This window comes from Uloborus diversus, chromosome 2, assembly GCF_026930045.1.
Source record: "Uloborus diversus isolate 005 chromosome 2, Udiv.v.3.1, whole genome shotgun sequence".
Lineage (NCBI taxonomy): Eukaryota > Metazoa > Arthropoda > Arachnida > Araneae > Uloboridae > Uloborus > Uloborus diversus.
In genome coordinates, this window is record NC_072732.1 from 217,065,971 (window position 1) to 217,082,638 (window position 16,668).

The following is a 16,668-nucleotide window of genomic DNA, read 5'->3' on the forward strand; positions in this document are numbered from 1 at the left end:
CTGAACTCTTAAAGTGCTTTGCCCGTTTAAATAAGCCCTTGCCCCCCCCTCCCCCCCCCCCCCGGGTAAAAGGTCTGAAAGAAACAGTCAGTGATGTTGATTGAAAATAAGCTTTTTATGTGGTTGTGTTTATAAATTTTAAACCAGTCTAAAGTTATTAAACGTATTTATTAGAAGTACACACAAACTAGATATTATTCAGAATTACAATTATCATCATTGTTATTAGTCGTGGTGCCTTTTAGAGATTTAAAGAAGTAATGATGCTTCTTAGGAATCATGTTTTGTTTGCACAAGGAAACTAGATCATTCTTCTTTTTAACTGGAATGGATGGTGGTTTTGTATAAGCTGGATTTAATACAAATTCTTTTTTTGCTCGAGTTTTTCTTCTTACGTCAATTATATTATATTCTTTTTCAGAAAAAGAAGTCTTGTAGTTGTCCTTTTTCATTAACAATGTAAATTCTACCCATCACTTCACTTACTTCCTTCCAGCGTATAAAGTCATTGGTTGACATTTCAGTCACAAAGTATGGTGTGCCTTTCTTTTCAGCTGTCTTAGCAATGGTTTACTAGCTCACTAGGAACATAAAGTGGTCCACCTTTCAAAATCCGACTCCTTTCCTTTTCAATAAGATGCATAGAATCCTCCACATTTTCTGTGTGCCCGACAATTAAATATTTATAGGATATTTGATTAACAGTTAAATTTTCTTTAGCATAAAGATACATAGCTGCCAAATATTTATTTTTGTTTTGGTGCACAGCAGTTGTCGCTGTAGAAAATTATTTCTTTTTTTCCCCAAGAGAATCATTTTATGTAGTTGAAAATGCAGGTTGTGATTTCGTTGGCTCCTCGTTTTACCTCCCCCTCGTGCCACATGGAGAAAAATCCTGTGCTTTCTTTGATATTGAAAATAGTAAAATTAAAGACATGCAATTTACTTTTATAATAAAAAAGGGAGACATTACCCATTCAAAAGAGGTGTAACAGCTTGCAAATCAAATGAGCACTACAATATGTTTTTGTCATTTGAAGCCTTCATCTTATCACTGTTCTTCTCAATCAGGGTGGCTGTGAAAAAAGTTCCCTGATTTCCCTGACTAAGTTCACCAAATTTCCCTGATTTACGTTACCAATAATAATAGTTTCCTTGCTTTGTCCTACTTGAAAACTATTGCATATTAAATAAAATGCAGTGTTTAAAACGTTTTAAGCTGTTAATTAAAAATATTTTTTGAAAAGATGCTCCTTTCTTTAGTAAAAATAGTACATTAAATTATCTACAGGGAAATGTTGTAGGAAATCTAAAACAGTTATACTTTACTTCCAGTAATTAGTTAACATAAGAATTCTAAGAAATTATTACGAACACTCTTAAAGAAATATCTAATCATGATAAAACTAAAAAGTTTATATAGAAATAATTTTGAACAAAATTTCCAAGTGGTATAATTATTGCTGCAAGAATAACAAAAAAAATTTACTTATGTACATGAGGTAACTCAATTTCAAATGTTTTTCTTATTTGTTGGGGGGGGGGGGGATCTTAGATTACTTTTGTAACAAACAACATTGAAATGCAAAAAAACAATCAATTTTAAAATACATTTATATGTATATATAACTTGGTTTTAAAATAAAAGAATTTTATAGTATGAAAAAAAAAAAAAACCTTCGTATATTCCGAGGCGACTGCGAATAATACAATGGCAAAAAACAAAGTTGATTCTCATTCAACATTCAATTTTAGCAATTAAATTAAAAATGCAAAGAAGTAATAATTTTTAAGCTTTTATCTGTATTAATTTAAAAAACAAAGATTTTTTCTTGAAATCGTGATTACAGAACTCTAATTACTTCAAGACAATGAGTAAAGGCAAGGGTGCTAAGGAATTAATGACGGCTTCCTCTCTGCCTGTAGGGTTGCTTATGTTACATAGCATGAAACTCGTTAAAGGTAAATTTGAGCTACGTAAAGTAATTAACTCTACAGACACAGAAGCAATCACAGGAAGTTCATCCTGTGTTTAATAAGTTAAGATTCAAATTATTTGACGATGAGAAAAAAAGATGCACAAATATGCGGCAGTGTATAATCGCTCCTCATTAATTTTACTTTTTTCTCAACAGATAATTGGCAGAAGACTTGTAGGAAATTAGAGTACTTATAAAGCAAAAAAAAATTTCCTTCATTTAATCGTTTTCCCTGATTTTTTTTTTTCAAAATTCCCTTATTTTCCGTGATTAAAAGAGTTCCCAGACTTTTCCCTGATCTGTTGCCACCCTGTCAATTCTGGATAATATTTTCTCTTCCTGATGTCTTTCGATGTCTTGAGCCTTAGCAACTTTCTCTTCTTCACTAAGATTCTTAAATGTTTCATATATGGAGCATAATTTTTTTTTTGGTCCAAGTTAAATTTGGTAATTTGCTGTTGAAAACATCTTAGTTTTCTGCTGCTTAACAAACGGTATTCCTCGTTCAGCTAATTGATCTCTATACAATCCGTACATGAAACTAATATTAAGCAGTCCTGCTAAATACTATTTTTTTGTTGAAGCTCTGCAGTATGATTCTGTCCATGGGAAGCTGTTTATGTGATCAGTTACGCCCGGGAGTGCACCATTACATATTTTGTTCACTCGATTTGAATGTTTTCCCCTTCCCTCCGGAGAAACAAAACCATACTCATTTTTCTTTTTTAATACCGTATCAATTGAACAATTTGAGATGTTTAGAGTTGCTTTAAAAAAAAGTTTACACACTCGTATTTTCTGATCTTGTGTACTGAAAAAGTATGCACACGTGAAAGCTTTCCTTATGTAGGATTTTTCGCATTTATTTGGTATTTTTTCAATGTTTCTGGCTAAATATTCTCTTTGAAGAGTTTTATCTCCTAAATCATAATATTTTCTGAACAGTTCCTGTCGTTCATTTTCGCTAATTCTAACAGAACACTTAAATTTACATTTTTCTGAACAGGCAGGTTGTAATTCTTTGGCTTTGTGCTTTACACCCGTTCTGGAAATATATTCTTTTCCTGAATTGATTTTCAGCCTTTTTACGTTTCGTTTCCATTTATTTTCATTTCTCTGTCTTCTTTTGCTTTTAACAAGAGTATCTTCATCAGCAGGAAAGGAGACGCTTTGCTGTTTAAGAAGGTGTTCATCTGCAGGTATCTGCTGACAGTCAGGATAAGATGGGTTTTCTATATTCGCTAGTTGTGCCTCTTGACTTTCAAGCCTATCTTTCACATTCGATTCATCTAAAATTAAAACAAAAAACCTCCAATAAACTAACCTAACTTAAGGCGTACTACGAGAGTTGTAAATTAAGTAAGGGCAGCATGAGTATACATCATTTTTTAATGAATATACAAGTACAATTGCATTACATTCCTTCTGTGTAATCACCAGCAAAGCGTATAACCTTTTACCAAACGTCGGGAATCTGTTGGAGACCACTGGCAAAGTGTTGATGTTGTCGAAGTGTTGTGTGCCCTAATACTTGGGGCACATGACCGAGACCAACCTCTAAGGTTGATTAACGGTCAGTCTATCGATTGTCTATGGAAAAGAGATCACTCAAGATGTCAAGATGATCTGAAGAATGGAAGGCCGATCTGGGCATTGCAAATCCGTAGTCTCATTCCAACCCCAACAAAATGCTTTAACCTATTGTGCAACTGTCCTATCAAATAATGTATTTTCACCACAAGCTTCCAGTAATGCTTAAAACCATTTTGCTGCATTTTTCCCACGGTCAGCCTTGATTTTAAACCACGATTACTGGTCTCCTCACCACTTCCATAGCCTATTCGTGCTTGCCAGCTCTTCTACGAGTTGACAAGGGACGTTATAAGATATCTTATTAATGATAAGAGAAATTAGTTGCCACAATTTAGTTATCTACCCTTGTAAGTAGTTAACAAAGGTTTTACTTTAGTAGTTTCTGTTGCAAAAATTTTCCCTTACAAATATTTCCAAAGGGTATTTTTTACAAGCTTTATAACACCAAATTTTAAGAAACTGATTTTATTTATTTATTTTTTGTCTTAAAAATTCCCATTCAGGTCCTAAAAGCAGGCCCGTCATTTGGGACTTCAGGGGAACCCGGACATTGAAAGCATAATGTATTTATGCATTTTAGTTTGTATTTTGATGATTTTTTTCCTATGAAATTCATAGATTTCATACCATTTGTGCCCCCGACCCTCGAAAAACCTTGAAATAACCAGCCTGCCTAAAAGTACATTTCCAATTACTGTAAGGGCACTTATTTTCAGGAGCCATAATTTTCAAAAAAATAAAGATATCGGCTAATTTTCGAGAATTTTTATGAACAAAAAGAAATAATGATGAAAAAATATTTCGTAAGGCTGAAATTTTGCAATTATTTATTACTGAGTCGTGAAAATTGCGGAAACTAAAGACTTCTGAAAATAAGAGCTCTAAAAATAATATATCCGTAAATTAGCGTCCTACAAAGGTGAGACCAAGCTGTTTATGATCTGCATAAATTTTCATTTTTTAAAACTTGGCTTGAAGCTCTACTCTTGGCCATTTTCGAGGAATCTGATTGACATACATGTAAACATAGATAGTAGATACATAGATGCATAGGGTCAGATTTTAACCTATACGACAAGCTGCGTCACCCGGCGTTGCAAGGGTTACCTTGTTTAAAAGCGGTCTCATGTGTCGCATGTTAAAACACACAAGCTTAAATACAACAGGAAAAATTTAATGCAAATTTTCCTATCGGAATAACGACAACAGTAGCTAGAAATCTGTGCCTAGCGTTGAACTGGCTACCTCAAATATTGCATCATTTTTGCTTCCGGGGAAGAGGAAAGAGGTGCCTCACTTCCAATTGATACATGTTCAACACTCAGACCGAAATAAAAGATGCTTTGAGTAAATTTCCCATCAAAACAATGAAAATAGTCCCTGAAAATACCTTCCCGACGTTGCACTACTATCCCTAACAACACTTTCTTGAAAAAAGGTCAACAGTTCGCCGACAAAATTAACATTTCACTTTAATATTGCGATCCTCATTAGATTGTAAAAGGTGCTGTTTGGGCTAGCTCGATCTCTGCATAGTTCTCTGGAGGAGAAAAGAACAGAGATTATGTGCCTTACGTCCTCAATGAATAAATAAGGAAAAATATACTTGAAATTGCCATTAGGGGACAACAAGTCCTAAATAAGTACAACTTTCCAAGAAAATTTTTATTATAACCGCACCATTTACCCCCAAAAAGTTTCATATAAGTGAAGAAAACATTCAGTAATAATTCTTATCAAAAGAGGACACCTTTCCTAAAATACACTGACGTTACCTTTAAAAATCCAAAATCAAAATAATACCATCAGTTTCTAAAGTGCCTGTAAAAATGTTATTAGAATGAGCAAAAAATATTCCCAAAAATGATTGTTTTTAAAATAATTAAAAGAAGTCTTAAAATCCCTATTAGAATCAAACCATCAGTCCCTAAAAAATCAAACAGGATAACAAACACAATTTTCAAATACAGTTAAGAGTTTTCTTTAAAATTTCCATCGAGAAAAGAGAAAATAGTTTGGAAAAAAAACTTAGACAATGTCATTAATCCTTTTCAATTATGTGTGCTTAATGCCAAACTTACCAAAGGGCTTGGGTGCCACGCTCTCCACCTTGGAGATGACGATACCGGAGGGAAGGTCCGAAACCACCACTTCTGAGGATGAACTCTGTTTGAAATAGAAGAAAATTTCATTAAAAATTAGGCATTTCACTTTAACGTGATTAATTATGAAACCAAGAATGGTACTTTTAGATGAGTGATCAAAGGAGAATCTATATATATAAAACGCTTATGCGTGGCGCAAAACGAGCCTTTATTTCTTTCTCTCCGTTGGCAACGATCCGCTTTGTTTACGATCGCTGTTTACAAGTGCTGCAGACTCACTTCTACCGTTAGATGTCTAGCGTTAGAATTTCGATTTTTGAATGAGTGTTTTCGATCACTTGAATATAATTTAAAAGGAAAAGAGCAGTGTTGCTTGGGAGTCTTTAGATGAAAGATTTAAACGCTGATCGGTAAGAAATGCTGCCGATAGGATTAGGCGCGCAAACGCACGCCGTGAACCGCGAATTGCAAATCGAGTGAGTTCTGTAAGTGTTATCAAACATATTTCCAGTATAATCATGCACTTTACCGGAGAATAGAGTTGAAATGACAGTGATAGTAATGAAACTGGAGAAAAATATTATTTTATTTTTAAAAAAATGCTAATGATAACACTGATACTTATCCTCGAATGCCACTTATTTTATCCGATAGTAACGTGCCTTTTTAATTCAAACGTGAACAATTTCCTGTTAGATTAGCCTTCCCCTAATAACTATAAATAACGCACAGAGTCAAACTTTTGATAAAATTTTTTTAGATTTGACAAAACCACTTTTCAAGATTACATGTAAGGCAGATGACAGATATGTAAGGCATTCAAGAGTCATAGTATCTGAAAACCCAGAAATTTTCTATCGTGTATGCAGAGAAGTAATATGATTTTCTTCTCGGAACTACTTTGATATACCCCCCCAAATCGGAAATTTGGCGACTTTTTTTGTTTTTGTTGACACAAAACTTTGTTGCCACAAAAATTGTTACCACAAAACTTTTAAAAAATCTCAAAAAATGGTACAAAATACATGAAAATACTAAATTTGGCAACAGTAAAAACCTAAAAGCTGAAAAAACCTAAATTGGCAACACCAAAATAAGGAACAGCAACCCTAAAAAGTCCGTAGGGAATGCCAGATTTGGCGCGTAATTTTTGGGGGTGTATATCAAAGTTATACCTTCTTCTCTTTTTTTTGAAATCCTTTGCAAAGTTAATCTTGATGTCGAAAGGTTTTTCCCTTAACCATAGTGCTTACAAAAATTAAAGTTCCCTGCTTACAAGAGCTGCAGAGTCGGAGGAAATATGTCTTACTCTGACTACAGAATTTTTAGAGACTACGACTCCTTTACCCAAAATTAGTCTCACTCTGGCTGTGACTCCTCAAATATTGGGAGAGCTGCGAAGTTTGAGAGAAAATTACTGACTCCGTCTCTTGAAATTTTAAACCTTCGACTCTGACTCCTTTACCATAAAACCAGTCCGACTCCACAGCCCTGCTATAGCTTACCACAAAAAGAAGGTGGATGACCTTAATGCAAAAACATCATTTGTAATAGGCTGTTTGTTATTATTTTGGAATAGATAGGATTAGCGAGACCATGCCTCTTACTATTTGGTGCTTTCTGGAAGATTCTAAGTATTACAAATGATGATTCCCTTCAAGGTCATCCGCCTTCTTTTCGTGGTCAAGCTTAACTAACTGCAACCTGTAAATACTGAATTTTTTTTTGCAACCACATTTTTTTATATACAGTGAAGCACCGCTTATACGTTTTTAAAGGGACTATGGAAAAAGCGTACAGATGAAAAAATGTATAATTTGTAAAGAAAATGTATATTAGACCCTCCAGGGACAATTTAAAAAACGTATAATTGATAAAAACGAATAGAAGAGAAACGTATAAACCGTGCTTCACTGTATTATGCTATTCCACATAGACTAAATGAATTTATTGGACAATTCTCATTGCAAAATATGTCACTTAGTTTTGCAATGCATTGAAGTTAAGAACTGAACAACAATGACAAAGTAAAGCAACAAATTGAATCGTGAAGACCTGAAGAGCGAAACATTTCACATACTTTTGCAATGGCATTGATGTTAAGAACTGAGCCACGGTGGCAAAGTAAAGCAACAAATTTGGAAACCTGATTTTACTGCTAATATGTTTTCACAAAATCATTTTGAACATGTGCTTTATTTATAGTCATTGGGAAGGCTAATCTAAAAGGAAATTGTTTACGTTTGAATTTAAAAGGCATATTGCTATCGAATGAAATAAATGGTATCCGAGGTATGAGAAATATTAGCGTTATATAATAATCAATAATTTTTTTTTTTTTGCTACAATAATATTTTTCTGCAGTTTTATAATTATCAGTCTTAGGTCAACCCTTTTCCTCCAGTAAAGTGCATGATTAGTCCGTAAATGTATTCGGAAACACTTGCAAAATTCTCTCGATTTGAAGACGGTATAAATTTGTGCACCTTAGCATATCGGCAGCATTTCTGACCAATCTGCGTTCAGATCTTTCATCTAAAGACTCCGTAGCCCACTGCTCTCTTCTTCGTAAATTATATTCAAGTGCTCTGAAGCCCAGAGGCTCACTGGTAGCCCTTCCACGCTGCAGGTCCGGGTTCGATCTCCGGGCTGGGCATGATTGATTCAGCTGTTCATTCCTTCAGTGGGTCGATAAAATAAGTTCCAAGTATGCTTGGGAACTAAACACCGGGGATTCCGCGTTAGGCTGACCTCTTAACCGGAACATCTGCCTACCCCAGAGCCCTTGGTTAGAAGGAGTGAGATGGGTACAGTAGGCCTTGGGCCCTCATAAGCTGTCGTGCCACTGGATTTGGTTTCTTGACTTTTAAAACACTCATTCTAACATTTTTTTTTACTAAATCACTGCTTTCAGAGAATGTCAGAAGTTGCTTGCTCTTTGCAACTGTTAGACATTTTGAAACATATATATACACATATTTTGACACTGAACATAGTATAGTTAATGACTATGAAATGTTTTTAAGTGTGTTAACATTGTGGGTTTTTTTTTTCGCTGCAATTTCTTTTGCATTCAGTAAATGAAGGAAAGAAAGATTATATTATGTTTGCAATTTTAGTACAAAAATGTTCCTTTGCATACTTCTCTCAAAAGATAATGGTATTGCAAACTTTTGCTTTATAATAATCCAATGCACGAGTTGCATGTCAAAGTAATTGTCCCCTTTTAAATATATGAAAATCATAAGTGTTATGATATTCATATTAAGAAAAGAAAAACTACTTTTTTTTGACAGATAAAGCTAGACCAATATTTGGTGACCGGTGAGCGAGCGTAGCGAGCTCGGATCGCGTAGCGATCCGAAGGAACTGCGTAAGCAGTTCCGGGGGTTGGCGAGCGTTAGCGAGCAGGAGGCGATAGCCCCCTAGTAACATAAAAATTTGTTGTGCAATATTACAGAGAAACTAAACAAAATAATTTTCATGACCAAAACATTGTGAAATAATTTCTAATTGATCTGTGTAAGTTCTCAAACACTTAACTACTATACTGCAAAGTGGCATTGCAAAACTTTTCTAATCTGTAGATATCAAAGAATCAACATTGTTTTTCCAACACACTTTTACATACGAAAGACTCCTCAACTTATTTTTTCTACATTAACTCCATAATATCACTTGTAACGAAAAAAAAGGTAATTTAATCTAACTCCTTTTTATTGTTTTCATGTCTCACAAGAGACACGACAACAAGGAAGAGGGGTGCCACATAGCAGCACTAGCTACCTTGTCGGTAAAGAATTTTTCGTTCCAGAAAGGAGGTAAAAAAAAAAAACACTAATCCAGTGCTTCCAAAACACATTGATTAGTTTCAGGAAGATGAAGAACTATTACGACACATATTATTTTACAGGCAGCACAATATATCCTTCGAAACATTAGGACAAATAAGATACTTCCAATTACTCTCGACATTTATTAAAGAAGCAAAATGTTGCTTGAAATATCGTTAAACGTATACATGGTTTTTAATAAATAATTATGAATGACCTATATTACGACTTAAGTTCTGCCTAAGTACAAGTTGAGTTGTCTCATTGAAGAATTAAATTAGATTACTAGAAGTAATATATTAGATATTTAACACACTAGTCACCATTACTGTGCATTGAGGATCTTCAATCCGGCTGGTTTAGAACCCGTGACTCACCAGACATAAATCCAATGTCATATTGATTAAGGCCGCTATAGCACTCTCTCTTTTAGGCAAATTTACAATGACAAGTATGTTAGTTCTCTTATATGCTATTTTCAATAAGTATTTTGCTAAACCAATTTCATTTATATAAATATTTTATTCCTAACCTTTCTATAAACATTAAACTGAAAGTGGATTGCATCCCATTTCAGCATATAAAGTTGATTCTACTGACAGACAAGTTGGTACGGATAGCAAAAGCTATAAACATCAATGACTGCTTTATACTCAACACAATTTAAGAGCATAAAAGAAAATTTAATGCTTTTTCATCATAATACTGCTGAGATGATCAAATAATGCAAAAATAAAATTTAAGTTCCGGACAATTTCCAATAGGGGAAAATAAGTCACTCTATACTAGGGCTGGGCGATATACCGATATGTATCGATATATATTTATTACCGCAGAAACAATATTCAGATTTAAATCTGTCTAATATATCATCTGACTGGACTTAACTAAAAACTAATTGAAATCATGACTTAAAAATGCATATTTATCTTTGTGCTTAATGAGTGAATCATACGTGCCAACGCTTCCAGATTTCCCAGAAGTTTTATGGATTTTCATGTCTTTTTCCCCGTTATGATTACGAGCAAAATTTTCCAGTATTTTCGTGCTTCGCAGAATAAAAAAATTGTATCTCGCCAGTTTTGGTGCTAAGAACACACCAATGCAGCACCGCGCCACGTCTAAAGCCAGGGTAGTCGTAAGAGAATTCACTTGCTTCATTCAGAATCGCTTGTTCCATTGGATGAATATCATTCCGGAAGCTTAAGCAGTTTTTACTAGAGTACGTACTTCGAAAATGTATTTACTTGCGTTGTTGAGAGTTGACGTTGAAGGGGTATCAAAACTAGCGGGGTTATATATTTTTCGGTTAAGATCCGATATTTCATTTGATATTACGTATCAAACATAGGTTGCAGAATTGGAGTAGCATATATTAGGATTTCCGGTTCTCTGCGAAACATCAATTGTCATAGAAAACTGATAATAAACTTGCATTTCTGAACTTGTATGATAAACTAACAAAACTAAAATCCGTTTAAAAAACCTTTATTAATTATTTCAGAGGTAATGTCTATCTCATGCCCCCCCCCCCCTCGCCCCCAAGGGGAAGGGCACTTCTACTTCCGCTATTATTATTAGAATAAATTACTGAAATATTTATGGATCAAGATTTACGATAAGTTTTCTCTAATGCAGATCATGTAGCTAGGTATGCTAATTCTCCCCAAGTGCGTTGGCTCCTCCCCTCAAATTTTACCAAGCGCCCCCCCCCCCCAAAAAAAAAAAAACAGGATCCTCAAAAAAAAAAAAAAAAGAGGCCAAATCCTTTTGAAATAACATCTCTGACTCTTTAATTAAATAGTTTGCCTCATGCCCCCCCCCCCCAATGGGCATATCCCTGCTTTAGCAATTATTATTGGGATCAACTACTTTAACATTTAGTTTTCAAAATGTCCAATGTCTTCCCTCTATTGCAGATCTCAATATATAAATAATATAGTTAGGGAAGCACACCCCCTCAACTGCGACAACACCCTTCAATTGTGTGTCATCCCCCCCCCAAAAAAAACAGGCTCCCTTAGAGGAGAGTCTAAAATCCTTTAAAAATAACTCCTCTGATAGTTTCAGTGGCATTGTCAGCCTCGCCTCATGCCCCCCCCCCCCCCCCCCTTCAAGTGGGCACCTCAGTTTTATCATTAAAATAAATTGCTGGACTATTTACATTTCAAGATTTTCGTAGGTTTTTCTTTATTGCAGATCTTATTATATACAGGGTATCTGCTACATTTCAAGTTTTGAAATACTTGACTTTCCGTAACTTCTGCACGTAACTTTCCATGACTCACGGGATGCAATTTTTCCAGAAAAAAACATTAATTTTTCAAATGTGTTCTGTGAAAATAAAATTACAACCATCTGATCTATGCTTTGGACATATGTTTATAAAAATTCAAATTAAAGTAAAATGTAACTAGCTCAGCTACCATTATAACTAAAAATCAATTTATGCAACAATGACTAGCGATATACATAAAATAATTCGAGTTTCAACTTGATTATTTTGCTACCAATTACATACATTTATCCATCTAAAATTTCTGGAAATATTTTTTAGATTCAATAAATCATACAAAATTTATAAAAGGTAAGAATTTACATGAAAACAAATTTATTATTTTTTCTCAGAAAAAAAAGTGATACACAAGAATTTTTCAATTTTAAAATACTGAAAAAAAGTTTTAGTTGCAAAATGATTTTTCAAAATAAAAGAAGCTTTAAACATACAGCAATAATGATGTAACTGCTATGCGGGTAAACAGCGAAACATTTAAGGCTGATTTTTTTCTCTTGCATTTTTTAAAATTAATATTTAATTTATAAACAAATAATGAATCTAAAACTTTTTTTTAAAGCTAGAAGTTTTCTAAAAAAAATCTGTGACTAGCAATAATTTATTAAATACTAAAATTATGTTCACAATAAATAAAATAAACGAATAATCAGAAAAAATATAATATATTAAATAACTTACCAGGCATTACTGCCAAAGTTTTAGGACAGGCTACAATATTGAAGAAATTCCCCATTGAAAATTCCCTGATTTCTGTGTTTTATCATTGTCCTAAGCGCTCTTAATTAATTCTTTAGACCAATTTTATTTTCTAAAACGTTCATTAACTTAAGACACTGCTAAAAATTAATGATAATTTTTATGAGTCTCTTAAATCAACTTGGATGCAAATGACTTAAAATTTTTGAGTTGAATGGGAGCGATAAAATTAGAAATAATCAAGTCCTTAACTAAACTACACAATTAGACAATTAAGGAGGTTAAAAATAATACTGAACGCAAAATTATAAACGTCCAAAAGTGGAATAACATAGTTAAATACGAGCGAGTATTATAGAAGCAAACGCAATCGGATTTCGAAATGTGTGAAAAATCGGGGCTGACGAGTAAAAGCGTAAGAAACGGCCAAGATGCTTAAATTTTGCACTTAAATTGTAGAATTTGACAAATATTCTTGAACCAAAATCCATGACCAGATGTCAGTTTCCATGACTTTTGAGCTTTTTTTGCTGAAAATCATGACTTTCCATGACCATTTTCGATCATAGTCGAAATCCATGACATTCCACGACTTTTCATGTGCGTGGACACCCTGTATATAGATCATAATGCTAGGACTGCCAATCCCCAATAAGTGCAATGGCACCCCTCGTTTTTAATTTTAACAAGCCCCCCCCCCCCACCAAAAAAAAAAACAAGAGTGCCTACTAACGAGACTAAAATACTTTTAAAATAAGTTCCCTGATAATTTCAATGGTATAGTCAACTTCAAGACCCTCCCCCCCCCCTTACCGAATGGGTGCTCTGCTCTATTATTATTTGCCTAAATTGCTGAAACATTTGCTTATCAAGATGTTTGATGACTTTTCTGTATTGTAGATCTTATAATGTATGTGATGTAGCTGGGGTGCCAATTTCCCTTCTCAAGTGCGGTGGTTCCCCTCAATTTTATCACAATCCCTCCCTCCCCCCAAACAAAAGAAAAACGCCCCATCTTTTTAACGGATTAAAATCCTTCTGTAAAAAATTTAATGGCATTGTCTGCCTCATGACCTCCCTCCTCCCTGCAAGGGCTGTTATTATTCTTATATATTGCTATTACTATTTTTATTCGCATAAATCCCCCCCCTCAAATTTATCGCGCTTCCCCCAAAACGTGACCATTTATTGAAGAGACTCAACTCCTTTTAAAATAACTTCTCTGATAATTTCAATTGTATACTCAGCATCAAGCCCGCCCCCCCCCCCCCCCTCCCGATGGGCATGCCACTAGAAAAAAGACTTAAATTCTTCTAAAGTAATTTCTCCCAACATTTCTGTGGTATAATCTGCCTCATGACCCCAACCCCTCTCACACAAACACATGAGAATCCTTGTTGTAGCTACATTATTAGAATAAATTGCTAAAATATTTATTCACCAAGATGGCCTATGGCTTTTCTCTGTTGCAGATACTTATGTAATAGGTTTTGCAGTCCTCCCTCCCCCCCCCCATAAAATATTGAATTTAACGACCTAAATATATCGAAAATATCGATATTTTGAGAGCGATATATCGAGGTATTAAAATTCTGATATCGCCCAGCCATACTCTATACAGTTTCTATAAACAGTATTTCAGAGGTATTTAAGAGCCAATAATTACTCACCTGTGAAACTTTACAAGTGGTGGATGTTGCCTTCTTTTTGACTGGCAACCGGGGAACTGGCACAGGTGATATTGTCGGCATTATTGTGCTACCTAGGGGAAAAAACATGACATTGATCGCATTAGAACAAGCTCAGTATGATTAAGAGTATCTTCAAATAAAAACATGCACTACTGACTAAATCTGAAAATTTTTGCTTTCGTACGCAAAACAATTTTTATCTCAAATTAATGATGCGTTGAATACTAACATCAACAGAATATTCAATTGAAAATTCGAAGTTTCAGTAAGTTTGGAAAGAAAATTTCAGTTGTTGCAAAACGTTTTGTGATTCTCCTCTTCCTTTTACAGAATTCTGCTAGATCAATTCAAATGGCTAGTCAGATTTTCAAGTTGGAATGTAAGCTAAGATAACCATTGACCACACTCACCAGAAAATAGTGACAATACTTTTTACACACACATTACTTTAAGGACTAGTTGAATCATTTATTTCAGAAACCAGTCAAGTTCCAAAAACTTTAAATACATTTTTATCATCAATTGGAAACTTATCAGTAAGGTTTATAATACTTTTAACTCGAGGGGGAAAATTATAATATTAATATAATATTAAATACATTAATATTATAATTTTTCCCAATTAAATATATTTATTTCAGCAAAAACTGCTGTAATCCCTATTAAACAATCAAATATGATGATATAATTTCTTTTCCTGCAATTAGAAATTTTGGCATTTAACTACTTTCTGAAATAAATGATTCCATTAAAGGATGGTACAAACACAGACACTGCTTACATTTGACATCAAACATAACTGAGTTTATGACCTTGCACCCTCAGTTCAGTTAAACAAGAAATGGTTGAAGAGCTGGACAAGCAAATAATGTGAAAGATTTAAAAACTAAAGCTCTCTTACTGTTCAACAGAGCAGAGGGTTTCAGTAGAAACTTGAGAATGGCATCAATAAGACTATTCCTACTCTCATCCACAATGTACTGTGAGACGCATAACACCGTGGCAACAGCTTTCAGATCGTCTATGCTTAACCTGTAATGAAGAGAATGTGGAGGAATAAAAAGAATGCAGACTAGTGTTTTATATCAGGGTTGGTCGGATTGGACCCAATTGGGTTGGACCCAATGGGTTTTTTTGAAAAAACCCGTTTAAAAAAAACCCATTATTTAGCCCACTTTTGGGTTTTTTAAAAAATTTCTGGGAAGTTTTTTAAAAAATTAATTAGTTTAAATATTTTCACAATTTAAACTTTTTTTATTTGTTTTTCACCACAGACAATGGACATAAAAAATGAATTTTGAACTTTAATAGTATTTCTTAACTTTTAATGGCATTTAAAAAATACTTCAAAGATTTTAATATATTTAACTTTTTTCTTTAACTGGTCAATAGATAACTCAATTTATCTTGACTAAGTCCTGTCATGTCTGATTTTCTCAATATTTGTAGATTGTATGGAGGAAACTACTCTAGCTAAAAGACTTTCATGTGAATTATTTTCTGCAAACCAACACGTCACAAATTTCGAATAAACAAGGTATATTTTTTAGAAATTAGCAGGTTTTTCAAATGGGCAGACAGAAAACACAATAGAATGTATAGTATTTTCATTATCTTACAAAAAAGTTTAATATTTCTTACTCTGTACACAGAAATAGAAAAACATTCAACATAAAATTCAAAGAAATGTCTTGATTAAGCTGGAATTCAGTAAAAAGAGATTTAAACTACTTGAGGTTCTACAGTAGTTTTGCATAACAAAATGAAATACAATCAAGTAAAATGCAAAAAAAAAAAAAAAGTAATTAAAAACGAGCAATACACTTGAGAAGTAATTTTGCCTTAACTGTTTGTAATCATGGAAACTAAAAAATCTGAAACTTCATCATTCTTGGGTTTCGTCGTCTTTTATACTTTTCTTCAGAAAACGCTGAAATTTAACTGGTTTTCCAGCTTTTTTTACCCCAAGACAATTTTTGCACTTTGTCCAAATACTTATGCTACAAGTACCCTACATTTTCCATAAAAAAAGATTCAAAAAACCCACATTTCTTTTTAAAAAAACCCAGTTTTAGTTGGGTTTTTTTGGGTTTTATTTAAAAAAACCCAAAAAACCCTGGGTCCATGGGTTTTTTTTTTTTAAAAACCGGGTTTTTGCCAACCTTGTTTTATATCGAAGATAAATTAGCATTTTAAGAAAATAAAAAGCAAAAATATTTTTTCTACCTTTTTTTTACTATTATTAATAAATATAAAATAACATTTTAAGAAAATGTTATATGAAAACAAATGACTCACTGTTCCATTAAGCCCCTTCTGCAATGATAGTCCGACGAGGATTCATCGAAAGGGAAACCAGAAAACTCCAGAATATTTTTTCTGATGTTGTTTTGCTATTTAAAAAAAGCAAGAGAGAAGAACACTTGAATTTAGTAACTAAATAAATTTCTGAGGACAGATAAATCAGAACTACAT

General features: G+C 33.6%; 1 protein-coding gene across 1 annotated transcript in view; it reads right to left on the bottom strand.

Annotated features, from left to right (window-relative positions):
• LOC129216809 (uncharacterized) overlaps positions 1 to 16,668 on the bottom strand; it is a 101,652-nt gene that overhangs the window by 19,421 nt on the left and 65,563 nt on the right. Inside the window, exons 16-19 of the mRNA XM_054851026.1 lie at positions 16,492 to 16,586; positions 15,095 to 15,225; positions 14,173 to 14,264; positions 5,654 to 5,738 (exon numbers count right to left, since the gene is read on the bottom strand). Coding sequence (XP_054707001.1) covers positions 5,654 to 5,738; positions 14,173 to 14,264; positions 15,095 to 15,225; positions 16,492 to 16,586 — 403 coding nt within the window. The remainder of the gene's footprint in view (positions 1 to 5,653; positions 5,739 to 14,172; positions 14,265 to 15,094; positions 15,226 to 16,491; positions 16,587 to 16,668) is intronic.